This window comes from Babylonia areolata, chromosome 9 (assembly GCF_041734735.1).
Source record: "Babylonia areolata isolate BAREFJ2019XMU chromosome 9, ASM4173473v1, whole genome shotgun sequence".
Classification (NCBI taxonomy): domain Eukaryota; kingdom Metazoa; phylum Mollusca; class Gastropoda; order Neogastropoda; family Buccinidae; genus Babylonia; species Babylonia areolata.
In genome coordinates this window covers 47,036,352-47,057,705 of record NC_134884.1, presented here as the reverse complement: position 1 = coordinate 47,057,705, position 21,354 = coordinate 47,036,352, and the positions used below count along the sequence as shown (strand labels likewise).

The 21,354-nt window shown below is 45.7% G+C and overlaps 1 protein-coding gene across 1 annotated transcript in view; it reads left to right on the top strand.

The window, feature by feature from the left end:
- Positions 1 to 21,354, top strand: part of LOC143285549 (ATP-dependent RNA helicase DDX1-like) — a 461,018-nt gene that overhangs the window by 99,673 nt on the left and 339,991 nt on the right. The window contains exon 18 of the mRNA XM_076592917.1: positions 1,198 to 1,309. Within this exon, the coding sequence (XP_076449032.1) occupies positions 1,198 to 1,309 (112 nt within the window). The remainder of the gene's footprint in view (positions 1 to 1,197; positions 1,310 to 21,354) is intronic.

Below are 21,354 nucleotides of genomic sequence, written 5' to 3'. Positions count from 1 at the left end.
GTTGGGGGGAGGAGAAAAGGGGAAGGAGGTAGTGAAGACACAGACAGACAGACAGAGAGAGAGAGAGAGAGAGAGAGAGAGAGAGAGCAACTCGCAGATTGCTTCAGAATGTTTGTCAGTTTCGTTCCTGGACGGACTGGGGTTGGAAAAGTTATATTAGCAGCGCTAAGTCTGTTTTGCACTAAGATCCTGAATGTACGCTAATACCATTTGACAATGTGAAATTCCTTGCGCCAAACAAACTTTGCGTTGCTAAGATAGCGTGTGCAACCCAGACCGGGCTTGTATGACGTCCTGGAGATGAAACACGCGATTTTTGTTGGTGTTGTTATGTTGATGTTGTGGTTGTTGTTGTTGTTGGGGTTTTCTTTTTTGTCCGACTAGCAGCCCATGGTGTGTTAATCTCAGTAATGGTATCGATCGTCCGCTAAAAGCGTCAGGCTTAGAGCGACGTCTGGAGAGCACCAAAAGCCATTGTTCGTTTGGACTTTGTTGTTGCTGGGTGGCCTTTGTCACCTTTACGGCCGCCGCCAAGAAAATGAATTGAATGGCATATAACTACGAAGAAGTAACTTAACTGAAACCATTCCATTACTAGTCAGAGACAGTGAGGAAGATTAAAATCGCTCTTGTCATCGAGTTTGGTGTTTTTTTTCATGGAAGATCAGGGTTTAGTGTATTGGGCCGTAACATCTGTCCGCCTCCACACACTTACGCATGCACGCTCGCACTTCCCTCCTCCGCGTACACGAACGCATGAACAATATATGTTCATTATTCCGATTCGAAGTCACACACACACACACACACACACACACACACACACACACACACACACACACACACACACACACACACACACACATTACACGTCTGACCTGAATCACTTTGAAAAGACGTTAAAAAACAAACAAACAAAACAAAACAACCACACACGCGCGCGCGCCCACCCACACCCCACCCCCCTACAAATGCAACCACACACGCATGCATGTACACACGCGCGTACTCACACACGCACAGACGGGCGCACACACAAAACAAAACAATACAATAAAGTACAGTATGGTTCGATACTGTACATCATTATTAATCCGATCGGAAATACACATGTATGCATTTATGTGCTTATTTATTGATTTCTTTCTAATTGATGTGTTTATTTATTGATTTCTTTGTATTGCTTCGTGTTGACAGGTGTGCCTGGTGGACCCCAAGACGGACGTGGAGTGGAAGTCGATGAAACGTCACGTGACCACGGATGGCGTGCATCAGAAGGACCGGGTGGGACCCGACAGCTACAGCCCAGGTGTGTGTGTGTGTGTGCGTGTGTGTGTGTGTGTGTGTGTGTGTGTGTGTGTGTGTGTGTCTGTGTGCGCGCGTTCGTGCGTTCATGCGTTTGGGGTGGCAGGGTTGGTGATGGCAATGAGCGTGCGTTTATCAGGGGAGCAGTAGAGGGATGCATCATGATCACGTACAGGTCGACAGGGCTTGTGTGTGTGTGTGTGTGTGTGTGTGTGTGTGTGTAGTGGAGACGTCGCCAGTTTTGCGGGCAGCAGGGATTGGGTCGGTCGTTGTTCAGTCACAGGCCACAGGTGGAAGTGAACTCCTTCCGCCGGTCTAGGACCTGGCTGTGATGGTGCTTGGTTGTCAGATAACTTGACTGAGGTATTGGCCGACTGCCTGGCTGACTGAGCACGTCGTCAACGTCTTCGTCTTCGTCACGTCTTGTCCTGTCTTGTCCACTCCTTTGTCTTCACTGCCTGTGTGGCTTTGTCTTGTGGCTCCTCCGCCCGCGCCTTTCCCACCAGTCTCACTGTCGCTTTCTGTCACTTCGCCTCTTTGTCAGTCTGCCGTTTCTCTTTCGCTTTCTCTCCTCGTTGCTTCTGGTTAGTCTGTCTGTCTGTCTTTCTGTCTGACTGCAGCTCTTTCTCTCTCTGTGTGTGTGTGTGTGCGTGCGTGCGTGTGTGTGCACAGATGCTTACGTATTTCACCAGTTTTTGTTTCAGAGGGGGCCTTTGATGCACACTGTTTCTCTCTCTCTCTTTTATTATTATCGCTCACACTTTATTATTATCGCTCACACACACACACACACACACACACACACTCACACTCACACGCACTCGCGCGCGCATTCACACACACACACACACACACACACACACACACACACACACACACTCACTCACTCACATACACACACGGACACAAAGAAATACAGATGTACACACACACACACACACACACACACACACACACATATATATATATATATATATATATATATATATATATATTCAAAAACACACACAGAGATACACTGACACACAGATACACGTGTACACAGACAGACATTCAAACACGCACACACACACACACACACACACACACACACACACACACACACACACACACACACACACACACACACACACACACACACACACACACACACACACACACACACACGCCCACGCGCGCGCGTGGCGGCCGCCTCCTCTGTGCACAGACCCCCAGGCACTGTCCGTGTCTTCCCCTCCATTCTGGCAGCACTGCCAATGAAGTAATGAGGCTGAGGCCATCATTGTTACCCCCCCCCCACACCACCCTCTTTACCATCATGACCACCACCACCCATTTTCCTGACCCTCCTCCTTCCGCCTGGTTCCCTGGCCCCATCACCTTCTCTCTCACTCCCCCCCCCCCACCCTACCCCCACAAATCTTCTAAGCGCATAACGCATCACCAAGAAGACTCATTTTGAATACTGAAAATATATAGTTAAACTATGCACTGCCCGCCCCTCCCACCAACCCTCTCCTCTGTCTCTCTGTCTCTCTCTGTTTCTCACTGTCACTGTATTTGTATTTGTATTTCTTTTTATCACAACAGATTTCTCTGTGTGAAATTCGGGCTGCTCTCCCCAGGGAGAGCGCGTCGCCATACTACAGCGCCACCCATTTTTTTTTGTATTTTTTCCTGTGTGCAGTTTTATTTGTTTTTCCTATTGAAGTGGATTTTTCTACAGAATTTTGCCAGGAACAACCCTTTTGTTGCCGTGGGTTCTTTTACGTGCGCTAAGTGCATGCTGCACACGGGACCTCGGTTTATCGTCTCATCCGAATGACTAGCGTCCAGACCACCACTCAAGGTCTAGTGGAGGGGGAGAAAATTTCGGGGGCTGAGCCGTGATTCGAACCAGCGCCCTCAGATTCTCTCGCTTCCTAGGCGGACGCGTTACCTCTAGGTCATCACTCTGTCTCTGTCTGTCTGTCTGCCTCTCTCTCTCTCTCTAAGTACAGCAGTTGTTTTTTTTTGTCAGGTACGTCCGTCCACAAATTCTCCATGTCTTTTGTGTAAGTCCACAGTTGATGATGAAATTCATTTTATGTTTGATTGTAAATCTTATGATGAGTTGAGAAGTAAATGTGTCCTTTTTGATTTGCCAAAAGAAAGGATTTCTTCAGCAAGTTAACATCAGAAGATCACGAGGTGATAGTCTTGTTGGCAAAATTTGTATTAGAAGATTAGGCAAAAATCGCAATGAAAAAAAAATCCAATGACAGTGTGTCAAAGAGTAAAAAAACAACAACAACAACAACAAAAAAACAACAAACAAATCTTTTGTCTCTCTCAGTGAACAATGTCTTGTGTGTGAGGTTGGGATTATGTGTGTGGAATGTCGGCGGGTGTGTGTGTGTGTGTGTGTGTTTGAGGATTTTCATGAAGAGCGGTGGAGTCAGCGCCTGTTTGTGTCAGTGGAGGCCCCGAACGCACGTTGTTTTCACAGGCCTCAGACGGCATTTGTGTTCGTGATGGGCTCGTGCCATCACGTAACGTTGCTGTTTGTTGACTGATTTGCTGGTTCATTGGGTCTTCGTCGCGTCTTCTCTCTTTTTGGTTTGTCCATCCCTTCTGCTTTCTTCCCTTCCTCCCCCTGCCCCTCCCCCTCCCTCATTCCCTCCCCCTCCCTGCACCCTTTCCCAACCCCCCCGCACACCCCTCCCCCCCGCGCCCCCTCCCACACCCCCCGTCTCCCTCGTCCCTCTTCCGCCGCTTCCACTGTCTTTCCCAGTTTGGTCTCTCTCTCTCTGTCTCTCTGTCTCTCTCTGTCTCTCTCTCTCTGTGTCTCTGTCTGTCTGTCTCTCTCTCTCTCTCTGTCTCTCTCTCTCTCTGTGGAAACGTCGAGGCAGAATCGGTAAGGCGTTGAAATCATAATCCAGTGATCAGGAATCGATGTCACCCACTTCGGCCTGGTGTTGTGTCCTGCGGAAAAGCATCTCACTGCAATTTTCCTCACTCACTCCACCACCCGTGTGTGAATGGGTGTTGGTTTTGGGAAGGTAAGAACGGCGGAAGGAGAGATTTGGGCCCCGCGTTCCGATGCCGAGCCCTAGAAACAGTGGGCGTGATTTCACTGCCCCGATGGTCGTAAAAGGTTAACCTTTCACCTGGCCTGTTTCTGTTGTCCTTCCGGGTCTCTGCTCTCTCTCTCTCTCTCTCACTCCGCAGCTGCTGATATTAGGGGGGGGGGGGGGGCAGAAAAAAGCGTTGTCCTCCCCGTCTCTCTTTCTCTTTCCTTTTTTGTTTTTTCTTCATAAGGATCTCTCTCTTTCTCTGTCTCAATCTGTCTGTCTGTCTCTCTCTCCTCATTTGTTATTAAGGGAAGAAAAACAGAAAAAAAGCGCCGTCCTCCCCGTCACTCTTTCTCTTTTCTTTTTTCTTCATAAGGATATCTCTCTCTGTCTCTGTCTGTCTGTCTCCCCCTCCATTTTCTTTGTGTTTCTCTATGCCTCCCCCCTCTCTGTCTCTCTCTTTCTCTCTCTTTCTCTCTCTTTGTGTTTCTCTATGCCTTCTCCACCCCACCCCCCCCAACCCCCCTCCCTCTGTCTCTCTGTCCGTTTCCATTTCTCACCTTTTCTCTCTGTGTGTCTCTTTATCTCTTCCCTTTATCCCTACTCCATTATGTGCGCTCGGGCGAGTATCTGGTTACTGTGGGCAGTTTCAGTTCTTTCTCTCGGAGATTACCTTTGAAAGGCTGTTCGGGGCATAAAACACTTCACAAACTCTGGGCTTGCCTTGAGGGCACGGCTCATCTTTTGATTTCCTGTGATTAATTACTGGTCAAGTAGGGGGTGAGTGGGAAACCATTACCCCATTGATTGTGGCGGGCGGGCTTAAGGACTCGTTCACTTTGTTTCCAATCGTAATGCACGTTAAGAAAACGGGTCTTCCTTTATTTCTTTTCCTTTCTTCGGGCCCTTTCGTTTCTTCTTCTTCTTTTTTTCTCTCTTGTTTACTTTTCTCCCTTATTTCTTTGATAATCTTTCTTTGTGTCTTTCTAGTTTTCACTGTCTTCCTTTTAGGCGCGTTGGTGAATTTGTAATAATATATTACTTCCAATATTTTAAGTGGGTTTAAATTTTACGCGGACGGAGCGAGACGCGAGTGATGTTTTTCACGTTGTTCTGATTGATCTTTTGGCATTGTTTTGAGTTCTCTTCATCTTGTTTTCAGAACTGACGGGTATTCAGGCCAGAACTGACGGGAATTGAGGCCAGAACTGACGGGAATTGAGTCCAGAACTGACGGGTATTGAGGCCAGAACTGACGGTTATTGAGTCCAGAACTGACGGGTATTCAGGCCAGAACTGACGGGTATTCATGACTTAGGGTATTGAGGCCAGAACTGATGGGTATTGAGTCCAGAACTGACGGGTATTCAGGCCAGAACTGACGGGTATTCATGACTTAGGGTATTGAGGCCAGAACTGATGGGTATTGAGTCCAGATCTGACGGGTATTGAGGCCAGAACTGATGGGTATTCATGACTTAGGGTATCGAGGCCAGAACTGACGGGTATTCATGACTTAGGGTATTGAGGCCAGAACTGATGGGTATTGAGGTCAGAACTGACGGATATTGAGGCCAGAACTGACGGGTATTCAGGTCAGAACTGACGGGTATTCAGGTCAGAGTTTCAGTTTCAGTTTCAGTAGCTCAAGGAGGCGTCACTGCGTTCGGACAAAACCATATACGCTACACCACATCTGCCAAGCAGATGCCTGACCAGCAGCGTAACCCAACGCGCTTAGTCAGGCCTTGGGGAAAAAAAAACAACAACAAAAAAACAAAACAAAAAAACACACACACACAAAAAACCCAAAAAAACAACAACAAAAAAACAACAACAAAAAACGGGGGAATAAATAATAGATAAGCTTGCATAAATAAATAAATAAATAAATAAATAAATAATAATTATAATATAGAAAAAGGTAGTAGTAATAATATTAGTAATACTAATAAAATGATAACAATAAAACATAAATAAATAAATAAATAAGACAACAATGGTGATAAATAAGCAAATAAATGTAAAAAATGAAGACACACATTCACACATACACCCACACATGCATAACAGAAATGCACCAGACATGCAGTTTCACATATATGAAAGCACAGTCAAATACATATAAACGTACATGAGCTCCAACACACACACACACACACGCATTACCGTGCACCTCCTCTACCCCCCTCCTCCACACACTCATTTCTAGTCTAAGTATCGCAGCTTCCACGGCACACACACACACACACACAAACACAAACACACACTCACAGAGATGAACACTTACTTGTACAAGCACATATGAAAGCACAGTCAAATACATATAAACGTACATGAGCTCCAACACACACACACACACACACACACATTACCTTGCACCTCCTCTACCCCCTCCTCCACACACTCATTTCTAGTCTACGTATCGCAGCTTCCACGGCACACACACACACACACACACAAACACACACTCACAGAGATGAACACTTACTTGTACAAGCACACACACATACGCCCATATCTCCCACCCCCAACCCCACACACGTACATACAAAGATATATATATATATATATATATATATATATATATATATATATATATATATATACACGTTCCAATATCCTGTTGCTCCCACAGTGTAGGCATGCATACACTCACATACCTCATCCTCTACCCCACCTCCCCCTGCACTCCCACCTCCCCTCACACACACACACACACACACACACACACACACACACACGTGGTCAGAACTGACGGGTATTCATGACTTAGGGTATTGAGGCCAGAACTGATGGGTATTGAGGTCAGAACTGACGGATATTGAGGCCAGAATTGACGGGTATTCAGGTCAGAACTGACGGGTATTCAGGTCAGAACTGACGGGTATTCATGATTTAGGGTATTGAGGCCAGAACTGATGGGTATTGAGGTCAGAACTGACGGATATTGAGGCCAGAACTGACGGGTATTCAGGTCAGAACTGACGGGTATGCATGATTTAGGGTATTGAGGCCAGAACTGACGGGTATTGAGTCCAGAACTGACGGGTATTCAGGCCAGAACTGGCCCCTTTTTGGGTGGCTGGCTAAATCAGCAGCGTCATCTGATTTGATCTGGTTTCTCTTTCTTTTCTCTTCTTCCTACAGAATAACAAATCTTTATGATTTCCGGGTGACCACCCGATGTACCTTTGTTCTCCCCTGACGTTCCATCATAATTGGGGAAAAGTTATTTCTTGGGGACACAGTCTGCTCTGTTCTCTTTTTTTTTCTTTCTCACTATACGGGAAAGAAAAGTTCGACCGCTTGTTTTTTTTCTCTTTTTTTTATATTATTAAAAAAACAAAACAAAAAAAAAAAAACAAAAAAAAAAAAAACAAAAAAAAACCCAACAAAACACACACACACATACACACTTTTCCCCTCTCACGACATTTGTTTGGACAAAACCAAAGTTTTCTGCCTTCTCGAATATAATAAGAACTTCACTTATTTTGTTTGTTTCCCGCCTCACTTCATAATTGGCAGCAAAATAATTATTGTTGTCCGCCTTTGCTGTTTTCTTTATCAACATTTTCTTCTCTGCTCTCTTTCTTTTGTTGGGTCGTTCTCATTCTTTTCTTCCAAACTTGGCAAAAGAAGTCTCCAGAAGATGATGCAGACTAGTTGATTCCTTTTCGTTTTCTCGAGCAGTCATTATTATTAGTATTATTGTTATTATTATTTATTTATTTGTTTAATTTTATTTTATTTTGTGGGGAGATGGGGGTGGGTGGGGTATGTCACTCTGTCTGTCTGTCTGTTTATTTCTCCCTGTTTCTTTCTCCTGCCTCTGTCCACGCCCCAAGTGCGCCCATACACACACACACACAAACACACAACACACACAAACACACAGCACACAACACACACTCACACACACACACAACACACACACACACAAACACACACCACACACTCACACACACACACACACACACACAACACACACACACACACACACAAACACACAACACACACACTCACACACACACACACACACACACACACACACACACACACACACACACACACACTACAGAACCAGGAAGAGTAAAAGAGGAAAGGTGGGATAGTGAAAGGAGGGCAGTGGAGGAGGAGGGAGGTCTTCCTGATGTAGAAGGTGGGGGGTAACAATGATGGCCTCAGCCTCATTACTTCATTGGCAGTGCTGCCAGAATGGAGGGGAAGACACGGACAGTGCCTGGGGGTCTGTGCAGACAGGCTGCGGACGCTGAAACTGAATGAAACAAGAGAGAGAGAGAGAGAGTTTATTTTAAGAGGTTGAAGGAATAAGCTAAGTTTTTTTTAAATTTTTTTTTATTATCCTGCCCTAAGGTTTTAAAAACAAACAAAAACAACAACAACAACAACAAAAAACAAAAATAAAACAAACAACAACAACAACAAACAAACAACAACACCACCACCACCAAAAGAACACCAACAAAAATAACAACACATTCTTGCCACACAGCTCCCCAGCACAAATTGAAAAAGTTATTTTCATATACAGACCCTAAAGAGTTCTTACCTGATTTCAACCCCTACTTCACTCCTTGAGGGAGATCGAAGAAGAAGAAGAAGACAAAGAAACAAAGACAACAGCAAGAGCAGACAGTGGTCCGGTAAGTTGAGTTTAACGACCTATCGGCTAACACCCTTCACGTCAAGTCGGGTCTTGGTACTCTCAGTGGAACTGGAATCGCTCCTGTTTTGAGCGGTCCTGGAGCTGGTTAGCAGCGTTGGCGGGGTCCACTTCAGAACGTGAGGTCGGTGGAAGCGGGGGTAGGTTGCTGTTAGTGCCTGAACCATCTCTTCTTCATACCTACCCTACCACTGAGAGATGGGGGAGAGTGTCACTTGACCGGGCACACCAGTTATTGTTCTTGGTTCTCCGAGAGAGAGAGAGAGAGGAGGGGAGGAAGGGAAGGGGGTGGGTGGGCCGTCAACCGGTGATGGTGGTCTACGTATAGGCGGTGCTGATCAGGCAAGAGAGGCGACTCTTTGCGGACCATAATCTGACCCCCGTGTGGTGGAGAGTTGATAGTTGACGTTCATTATCTTGTCGTTAGGCGTCTGGCTTGGGATGTGTAGCTCGGTCCTGCCCCTTCCCCGCTAATGAATCAGAGCCTGCGTCGTTCAGGGTCGGTGGGCACTCCTCTTTCCTTCGACGTTTTCGACGTTTTGCTCTGGGGGGGTTGATGGCATTACTTTGTTCAGCAGAAACCCCGCATAGAGGTACACAAGAAGTAGATTTTACAATACAGTGCAGTGCAATGCAATACAATGCAGCGCACGCAACGCAACACAACGCAATACAATACAGTACAATACAATACAAATCAATACATCTTTATTAATCCGATTGGAAATGACATGTAAGTTCAAAGGCTCGTCACTCACACCACACTGTCTCTGAGCCTGCATGACAAAAGTTTAACTTAAAAGTGAACAGGTTGGGTTAAAACATGAGAGTAATAAAACTTAGCAGCTTGATGTATTACTTAGAAAAATAAATTATAACACAGATTTTAAAGAAAAACTATGAAGCGCTCTTTCCGAATACAGTACTCCATGATAAAATGATATTGATTCTTCAGTAGCAGTTTCTGTAATAAAGAAATCACATTATCGGATGCCATAAAAGAAATATGTTATGATTTTATCTCATACACAGAAATTCGTATCACAGGTCTCCTTTGATAAGGATCGTGATATCAAGGGGTTAAAGTTCCGTTTTATCTAGGTCGTGGTTGGGGAAGGGCTGGTTTGGGGTCTTTGTGATGTGATCCTTTCTTCTTCTTCTTTTCTTCTTTGTTGTCGTTGTTATCGTCGTCGAAATTTTCATGATTGCATGGTCTCCTTGTTGTTTCCATTTCGGGTTTTTTTGTTTTTTTTTTTTTTTTTTGCTAGTTTGTTTTTTGGTTTTGTTTTTCTTTCTTCCTTCCTTTCTTTATCCTGTCGTCATCTTTTACCCCAGAGTCGGTCACATGACCCCCACGTCCCCAAAAGTAATGCGAAATACGAAGGCAGTTTGGATTACAATAATAAACGGAACTGGTTTTGGCTTTTGTATCCATTGCAAACAGTTGTACTGCGCGAAAATGAGACTGTACAAATACTTTGATTTCTCTGTTGCTAATGATGATGATGGTGGTGGTGATTTGATGATTTTGGTTGTGAGAGATGTTGATGATGGTGGTGGTGATTTGATGATTTTGGTAGTGAGAGATGATGATGATGGTGGTGGTGATTTGATGGTTTTGGTTGTGAGAGATGTTGATGATGGTGGTGGTGATTTGATGATTTTGGTAGTGAGAGATGCTGATGATGGTGGTGGTGATTTGATGGTTTTGGTTGTGAGAGATGTTGATGATGGTGGTGGTGATTTGATGATTTTGGTTGTGAGATGTTGATGATGGTGGTGGTGGTTTGATGATTTTGGTAGTGAGAGATGATGATGATGGTGGTGATTTGATGGTTTTGGTTGTGAGAGATGTTGATGATGGTGGTGGTGATTTGATGATTTTGGTAGTGAGAGATGCCGATGATGATGGTGGTGATTTGATGATTTTGGTAGTGAGAGATGCCGATGATGATGGTGGTGATTTGATGATTTTGGCAGTGAGAGATGCCGATGATGATGGTGGTGAGATGATGATTTTGGTAGTGAGAGATGCCGATGATGATGGTGGTGAGATGATGATTTTGGTAGTGAGAGATGCCGATGATGATGGTGGTGAGATGATGATTTTGGTAGTGAGAGATGCCGATGATGATGGTGGTGAGATGACACTTTTTCACCATTCTGTCTCCATAATGCAAACCGATAAAGAAAATGATGACATTGATGGTGTGTTTTATCCACTTCCATTTCTTCAGCACCAACCCTCTCTCTGCGCATGCATTTGTGCAGAGCTGTGTGTGTGTGTGTGTGTGTGTGTGTGTGTGTGTGTGTGTGTGTGTGTGTGTGTGTGTGTGTGCGCGTGCGTGGATACTGCAGTCTTCCATCTTCACGCCCTCATTTATGTTTTCAGCACACACTTTGGTCCTGTTTCTGTTCTTCCCTCAGCATGTGACTTGAGTATTTGGCCTCTCGTCGGCACTGACAGCCACGGAGAAAGGGAGAAGATGAAGCGGGAAGAGAAGAAGTGCAGTGATGGCCTAGAGGTAACGCGTCCGCCTAGGAAACGAGAGAATCTGAGAGCGCTGGTTCGAATCACGGCTCAGCCGCCGATATTTTCTCCCCCTCCACTAGACCTTGAGTGGTGGTCTGGACGCTAGTCATTCGGATGAGACGATAAACCGAGGTCCCGTGTGCAGCATGCACTTAGCGCACGTAAAAGAACCCACGGCAACAAAAGGGTTGTTCCTGGCAAAATTCTGTAGAAAAATCCACTTCGACAGGAAAAACAAATAAAACTGCACGCAGGAAAAAATACAAAAAAATGGGTAGCGCTGTAGTGTAGCGACGCGCTCTCCCTGGGGAGAGCAGCCTGAATTTCACACAGAGAAATCTGTTGTGATAAAAAGGAATACAAATACAAATACAAAAGAAGCAAAGAAAGAATGAAAGGTAAAACAGAAAGAAAACCATGGGGGTAATTTCAGGTCTCCTCCCTACGAGATTAAGGATCACGGATGAGCGAACTCCCCCCCCCCCCCATCCCCCCGGTCCCCGGGGCATTTTCGGCAACAGTCGCCGTTGTCAGCTTCTGTTTTCAGCGTCGCAGGGCAATAGCTTGCATCGGAGTTGAGCGCGCCCACCTACCCTTTCCCTTTCCCTTTCCGATTCACGTCAGCAGCGGCAGTGTTGTTTGTATGTGCAGTTAACATTCAGAAGTGAGTTTTTGGGGCAGTTTGATTTGACAGAGAGAAAGGGAGAGAGACAGAGAGAGAGATACTGGGTTTAATGATGATGATGATGAAATGAACCCGCTGACAAATAAGATTCCCGGACTGAACGCGCATGAGAGAGTTTATGCTATAGTCTGGAAATATATTTTTTCTGGCTTGGTGTCTTTTGTCCTTTCGTTTAGGGGCAACAGCTTTCCTAAATTGGGTTGATTAGAAAGCAGTCTGAATCCGTAACTGAGGAACATTCTGACTGCTAACAAAGCAGTCTTAATTAGCGCATGCTGAATCTCTTTGTGCAACATGTTCTGCGTTTTGATGTTTGTCGATAAATTACCATTTCTATCATTCTCTTGCGCATGTCTTCTGGGTTTTTTTTTCTGGAACACTTTATGATTTGATAAGAAAAAGAAATGGTTTTCCGGCATCTCCTTCATGCATATGCGCAGAGAGAGAGAGAGAGAGAGAGAGAGAGAGAGAGGGGGGGGGTTAACAGGAAGAGAGACAAGAGACCTATAGGGCGTTGAAGCATACATTTCTGAAAGAAAAAAAATCGATACTAGTCGAGCAGTTTGAACTCGAACTTAAACATTCTCCTCCCGCACACATTTTTTTTTCTGAGTCAACACTCGGTCAGCAGTGCTTTGAAATGTATTTTCCAGGGGGGAAAAAGTCGATGCAAGTCGAACACTGAGAACTTAATGTTGCGTGCGTCTGTGATGTTTACTGAGGGAGCCTCAGCCTGTGAGCCACATCAGCACACACACACACACACACACACACACACACACACACACACACACACACACAGAAAGACACACACACACACAGAAAGACACACACACACAGAGGGGGTAGGTTTTGAGGTAAAGCGATAGAGACCAATAGTGCTATGAAGCATACAGTTCTTGAAAAAAAAAAATCGATACCAGTCAAGCAGTTTGAACTGGAACGGTCCGTCTTTAGCATTTGTCTTGCACACGCATTTTTTCACAGTCAACGCTCTCAGTCATCAGCGCTTTGAAATATATTTTCTGGAGGAAAAAAGTCTATACAAGTCAAACTCTGAGAACTTTAATGTTGCGTGCCTCTGTGATGTTTACTAACCGCATATTTGCTTGTCTCCAGATACAGCCAGCTAGGTGTGGGTGTATGAATGGGTGCATTGGATTGAAAAGGGAAGACTGGAAAGGAGAGATAAGATACTTCCCCTCACAATCACCGCCCGTTATAGGGGCAGTGTGGTGGGAGTGGACCGTTCAGAGGATCGGTCAACAGGCTGAAGATCATGATAGGGGAGGGCCCTGTATTGATGGAAAGTGGGCACTGTTGAGGAAGAGGGGAGGGGGGACCGGGCGGGGGGATGGGGATCAGGTGTCGGAAGTCATAGCCTGCCAGCCCTGGCCACCAGGAACGGAGCGGAGGTGGGGTGTGTGTGTGTGTGTGTGTGTGGGGAATCTTCTTTGGTGCTCTTGAGTGCGATGACGGCTTTGCCGTGCACGTGCAATACAACGTCCTGTCTGATATATTTCTGGAGTTGTCTTTCCATAAACACGGAAGTTGGTCTGTCGTTCGTGGAGGGAGCCCCAACCTGTAAGCCACGTTAGCGCGCGCGCGCACGCACGCACGCACGCACGCACGCACGCACACACACACACACACACACACACACACACACACACACGCAGAGAGACACACTCAATACTCAAAAACTTTATCACTCAAGGATGGAGATTTCAGGCACTGTCTAGTTTTGCAATCTGTCTGCAGCACCAGCAGCAACAGCAACAACAACAGCAGCAGTAGTATTCATAATTGTAATGAAAGAAAGGTCGTTATGATAGTCGTAATCAAAATAAAGTCACACACACACACACACACACACACACACACACACACACACACACACACACACACACTTTTCCTTCTGAAGAGATCAGCTCTATGACATCGAACAGTCTGGACTGTCGTCTGGTTTATTTTTGACAAACAGCATATTGGATTAGATCCGGTACTGCAGTACTTAAGTGTAATGGAAGCGCAGATTCCCATAGCTTTGGTATTGCACTGTGGACAAAGCTTGATAGCGGTGGACAGGGGACTCCACGGGACCGTGCTTTGCATTTGATGCTGTTGGATTTGGGATCACAGGATTAGGGAACTTATTTGAAAGCTGCTGGGCTTTACGTTTGATACTACTTTTACTACTTCTGATGACCATACCGGGCCGGGATTTTACGAGGTTTACGAAAAGCTAAGGGCCGTTTAGGAACTTGCAGTTTTCTTCCCTGGGGATGTTGAAATGATGATGAATTTTCGGTAAAAAGCGTTCCGGGCAGCCACTACACCAATAATCACTCATCGCTAGTGTGCCGCCTTGCAACTGCACTTCCATTTTAGCAGCAACAACAACAACAACAAAGAAAGAAAAGTAATGAAAAGAGCTGTCGTTTATAAACCACGGAATAAGGTTGTTTTTTGTTTGTTTGTTTGCTTGTTTCTTTTTTTTTTTTTTGTTGTTGTTGTTGCCTGAAATACTGATTTTTTCAAACGCATTTTTCATGGTGTACGTGTGCCAGAAACCGTCTTAGTGTGTCATCGAGAGGCCAGTGGTAGACTACACACAGCCTGTATAATGTAAATCATCTCTCGATTTAACAAAATGACGTTTCCTGTAAAAATACATGCTTTTATGACGTGGTCCTTAACATCTTGTGAAGTGGGTGTTTGAGCACAGCTGCTGATCGGCGATTAGTTTCCGTATCTCCAGGAGGCATCATAGCATTTGGACAAATCATATAAAAAGAATGATATGCCAAACGACATCTGCTAGGGACAATAGTCAACAGCAGCATAACTCAACGCACTTGTTAGACCTTGATTGCATGCATGTATATTTGTGTACCTCTCAGAATGGATTTCTTATAAAGAATTTTGCCAGAGGACAATACATTTGTTGCCATGGGTTCTTTTTCAATGCGCCAAGTGCGTGCTGCACACCATACGTTTCATCCGAATGACCAGACGCACAGTTAGATTTTCCATTCAAACCTGGGAGAAAGGGCGAGATCGGGAATCGAACCCATGCCCATGCGGACACTATATTGGGAGATGAGCGTCTTATCCATTCTGCCACCTTCCACGGTGGCAGTGACATGTTTCTGACAGCACAGAACTAAGAGGTGGGGGATGAAGGGTGAGGAATTAAGTCTGGGAGTTCACAAGTCAGTTGAGAGTGCTGGAACGAGAACGTGATTCCACAGTACTGCAGTGATTCTGTTTCCTCAGTCAGTTCTCTCCCCTGCCATGCTGTGGCGGGAGTTCCACCTCTCCAGGGAAGGACCCATTGAACACAAAGTGTGTCCAAGGGCGCTAACACTGGGACTGAATGTTGGGCGAGGGGGGAAGACGAGGGGGGAGGTTGAGAGATAGGGTGATGGGGGAGGGGTGTTGGTTTTGGGGGTGGGTGGGGTGGAGGCAGCGGTTGAAGGGCGGGGGAGGTGGAGAGGGTGGTGGGGCAGAGGTGTTGGGTTTTGGGGGTGGTAGTGGCAGGGGGAGGTGGAGAGGGTGATGTGGGAGAGGTATTGGGTTTTGGTAGTGGGGGAGGCAGGGGGTTGGGGAGGGGGAATGACCAAACGACAGGGGATGAGACGAGATAAGACCAGTGGCCATGGCACCTGGGGACTGCAGTCATCCAGGTTTATGCCGTGCCCGTGCTGGGAGGGCACGCCAGGGGCATCTTTCATCGCCTTCCCTCTAATCTTGGCACACTGCTCCACCACTCGCGCCTTTCCCACCGCTTGGGTACCCCTCCTCCATCATCCGGCCCCCAGCACCAATGCCGTCACCACCACTACCTTCCTCATCTCACGCACCGGGTTCACGATGAGCGATAACAAAGGGTGACGGGGAAAGATCGATAATCGCCATCATCAACTTTCTGTCTCTGTCTCTGTCTGTCTCTGTCTCTCCCCTTCCCACCCCCGTATCCCTTACTCTCGACCCCCCTCCCTCCACCCGTCCCCTCCCACTTTCTTGCCTCTTTCTTCTTCCCCTCCCAAGCTATCACTGAAACCACAAGTACGATCCATTAGGCAAGCATTGTGGGGATCGAAGGAGGAGGATCCCCCGGCCTGAAGAGCCTTCTACAGCCGTGTCCAGCTATCGCCGCCAGGCCAGGGTGGCTGGCCGACCATCCGGCCCCATCCATTTCCGACGACGACGTGCCGTTATCAGTATCCAAGTGGACACCAGGGGCCTGACGCGGACTGGTCATTAGCCGGACATCCACGCTGACCCTTCCGAGGTGGTAGACCGGTGTCCCCTCCTCCCCTCCCCACCTCTCCCTTCCCCTCCCCCTAGCATTGAACAGCCTCATCAGAAACCGCTACCACTGCACTCGTGACATCCCACCACCCCAACACATATCAGCTCCCCTGTTGGGAAGGAGAGAGGACCCCTCCTTCCCCTCTTCTTACAACGCCCCTACCCCACTTCCTCTCCAAAACCACTACGAATGGGCACGTCACACAGCACACCACACCACACGTGTCAGTCCCTCTGAAGGAGGAGAAAGAGAGAGGAGTAGTGAGGTGACAATGGCGGCTTATCATTATTCAGTATAATTATACTATAAACCACCCAACGAAACGTCTCAGAACGGTCAATTTGTCCTCTTCTCTCCCTTCCCCCTCTTCCTGTCCGGGCGGTGAGGTGACAATGGCGGCTTATTAACCAACCAACCAACGTCTCAAAACGGCCATTTTGTCCTCTTCTCTCCCCCCCCCCCCTCCCGCCCCTTCCTCCCCCTCGCCCCCTGTCCGAGCGGTGAGGTGACAATGACGGCATACTAACCAACGAACGAACGTCTGATAACGGACAGCTTGGTGCCCCCTTATGGTTCCTCCTGTCAACCGCGTATCTCTGGGTGGGGAGAACGCTGGAGACGGCTCCCCCCCCCCCACCCCCAAATCCAGCAGCAGTAGCTACGACACTCTGGTTGCTTGCATTATTCATTTTACACGTGAAATTAGTGGAAGTTTGAGATCCATCCATCTGTGTGTGTCTTTGTCACTGTCTGTCTCCCTTCCTCTCTCTCTCTCTCTCTCCCTCTCTCTCTCTCGCGCGCACGTGTGTGTGTGTGTGTGTGTGTGTGTGTGTGTGTGTGTGTGTTCATTTCTTTCATCAATTTTACTGTTAGAATATTGACTATTATTATTATTATTATTTTTGTTTTTTTTCTTGTTTTTGTTGCAATTGTTGTTGTAAAGCACTCTCACAGAGACCAGTATTTAATTGTGCATTTATTGCGTGGATATCACATAACGATTAACAGGGAGCATTCGCAACTTTGACAATAAACTTTTGTGGAATAATAGTTTCATACAATTTAAGAAAAAACGTATTATTGTTTCCAATTTGGTCTAAGATTGGAATAGACAGAATTATGGATATAATTATAATAGAAGATAAAAGACCATACATGTTGGAGGAAATCCAAAACAAAGTTCTTCAAAACAATGCTGTCACTTTTTTCGAACATCAGCGGTTCTGATGGAGCTCACTGTGCCATACGAAAGCAGAATGGAGGAAGCCCACATCCACAAGACCGAGAAGTATGCCAGTCCAGCCAGCAGCCTGGTAGAATCTGGCTTCCAAGCCCAAGTCCTCGCCATAGATATTGGTGCAAGAGGGTTTGTGAGCGCATCTGCCTACAGCCTCATGAAACAGCTGTCGATTTCTGGCAGAGAGGACATGGGCTGTCAAGGCAATGGCAGAAGCAGCAGAAAAGTTCCAGCTGGATCTGGTCGAGGAGGAATTTCCCTACTCAGACTAGGCATACGATGGCTCAGTGGTTAAAACGTCTGCCAGAAAAATGTGACTCAGTTCTGAAGTGGAGACCACCCTGGAGGCGCGGGTTCGAACCTGCTGAGGACCAGGAAAAAAAATAATAAAAAGGCGGCAATACAAGGGCATCCAGGAGTCATGACCTGGGTGCGGCCCGGCCCCCTTAGAGTGTAAAGAGTTAAGGGCCGAAACACTTGACTGAGGGGGGCTTCTTCTCTGAAGACCTTGTACTGTCCAGCTCTCCCTAGAGTTTCTTATCACTAATAGAAGATAAAAGACCATACACGTTGAAGGAAATCCAAAACAGAGTTCTTCAAAACAATGCTGTCACTTTTTTCGAATATCATGCTAAAATGAATGCCATTCCAGCTGAATGGAAAGAATGGATCAGACAGGCAGACACACAAATTCACACTTTGAACAAATGAAAGACGCTTTGCAAACAATGATAAACCAAAAGTAATTTAAAAATGTTTGGAAAATCAAACAAATGAAAGATAAAAGAAATCCGTGTGCATGTGGATTCTGGAAAAGAAAATGTAGTTTTGAATATATCTGGCTAATCCCTCTTTTTGCAACAAAAGAAGTAAGACTGCGTGAACTACAGTGGAAGATCCTCCATAACATATACCCAACAAATATTCTGTTAAATAAGATGAATGTGATTGATGACAATAAATTCACAACATGCAGAGACGTGGTAGATTTTATTGAACACTTCTATTTTTTAATGCCCAGTTGTCAGTTATTTTTGGAAAGCAGTTGAACACTATATAGGCGTTTCCATAGACAAATAAACAAAACAAAACAAAAAAAAACAAAACAAAAAAAACAACAAAAAACCAACAACAAAAATCCCCCCCCCCCAAAAAAAAAAAAAAACCCAACAAAAAACAACAAACAAAACAAAAACAAAACAAAACAAAACAAAACAAAAAAAAAACAACAACAAAAAAACAAAACAAGAAAAAAACACACAAAAAAACCAACAACAACAAAAAAACAACACCTCATACGACTGACAGTAAACGAAGTCTTTGATTTTCAAAACAAAGAAATGAAAATAAACGCGTTAAATACTGTAAACAGAATAATACTTATTGGAAAGACGTGTATTAGTATTGCCGAGAAAGTAGAAACAAACATCTCCAGTCTTTGTAATTTTTGAACAGCAAGTCTCACGTCGAAAAGTACAGTTCATATTGGTACAGAATAAACATAATGCTTGACAACCTTAGCAATGCTCTGCAAATACATGGTGCATACTTAGATGTATATGGAAACTGCAGTGACATTGTTGACTAAGTTGGTAGCAGCAGTAATTAATTATCTTTTTATCATTCTTATTATTCCTTCTCAGCTCCTCCTCCTTTTCCTTCTCCGTGTACTTACAATTATAATTATAGGTATTATTATTATTAGTAGTAGTAGTAGTAGTGGTAGTAGTTATAGAGAAAGAAGTGTGTGAAACTGTCACATACAAGGCACATGGTGCCTAAAGAAACCCAGACATCGGTGAGAACTTGCAGAACATTAAAGACCGCAACAAATGTCCATCATTAGAAACACACACACACACACACACACACACACACACACACATGGCTGTGTTCCTATCTCCTTTTTTCTTTATTTTCCAATGTGATATTTTCCATTTGAAACTTTCGCTTTATTAATTTCAGTATTATTCATATTAGCATTATTGTTTTTGTTTTTTTCGACCAATGAAGAAAACCACGTGCAGAACACTTTAAAAAAATAATGTGCTCGGTGACTTGCATGCAGCTGAGCCCACAAGAAAAAAAAAAGAAAGAAAAAAAAGAAGTAGCATTGAGATGATCCCCGTGACAATCCGTATTATTGGCTTCGGCTCCTCCCTTTGGCTGTCTTGTTGCAGTGGAAGCCTGAGGGTTCTGTGTTCCATGGGCACCATGACAGCAACCTGTGTCCGTATTTCGTGAAAGCCAAGACATCGTCAGAATTAGTGACCTTTGCTTCATCGCACGCATCTTCTCCCAAACCACTTTCAGGGGGCCAGCTTTTTGTCACTCGATCCCAGGAGGTGGTGGAAAAACAAATGGCTTCGTCGTCTGGAACAAAACCGATGCATGATGAAAAGAGGTAGTCTGAGTTTTAAAACACACACACACACACACACACACACACACACACACACGGGTGAGTGTATGGATCCTTCACTTTGGGAAGTCAAGTCATTTCATTGAAAGCAATGATTTAGTGAGCCCTTCCGATGGTGGCCATCCCTGATGAATAAGTCAGATTCTTTTCTCGCGTTGGGCAGAATCGGGAAGCACAACCTTTTCTTTTTCCTGAGGATTAAAGCCGTTTTTGTCTTTTTATGCGGCTCCTTTTAGGGTGTTGGGTGTGTGAACAGGGTTAATACGGTTGGGGATCGGTACCGGTGCTGCACAGCCCCAGTCTAACCCATGCTGGGTTTTACTCCTGGGTCATTCTGGGCTAGCCTGAAAAGACCCACGGATCTCAAATCTCCCCTGGCTGGAAGGTACCCCCTTGTCTAAGGTATTGAGAAGGGCAGGGGGTTCGTTCTGGGATAGCCTTCACCACTCTCTCCATTGCAACATAACGGAAGCGAAGGTGGGGGCGTCCTTCTCTGATGGCCTTTGTTGGAACCCTTCCACACTTCAGGGCGGCAAAGTAAGAGAATGGGATAAGTCTGGACTACCCTGCACGTTGCCATTTTGTGGAAGTAAGATGGAGTCGTTCTATACTAGCTGGTACAACCCCCTTCTCTCCCCTGCACCTCCCCCCCCCCACACACACACAAGTCCCTCTACTCCCCAACGCTGCCTGTCAGCTCACCTACGGTCTCATTACCAACAACGTGATAGAAGTTCCAGGGAATGATCGTTTGGGATAACTGGGGCTGACCTATTTGCTCCACATCACAACGTGGCGGATGTATGGTAAGAGGTAGAACTCGGTCAGCCTGTACAATTCTGCTTGTCATCAGCGTGTGTTGTACGGAACCAGCCAGACCGCTCAGCAAATTCTTCCTGTCCACAGCGACGACATTGAAAATGCCACGCCTGTCCTTTTGTCTGTCTGAACGTGTTTTATATTCCTTTGAGGGAGGGGGTGTTGGTGTTTGTTTTGTCTGCCGGAACGGCTAGAGCTTCTGGAACTGTTTTACTTTTGCCGGTGAATGACCCGTTCGTCTGTGTGTGTGCGATTGGGATTGGGGGCAAGCGTAGGAAAGTGGGGGTGCGGT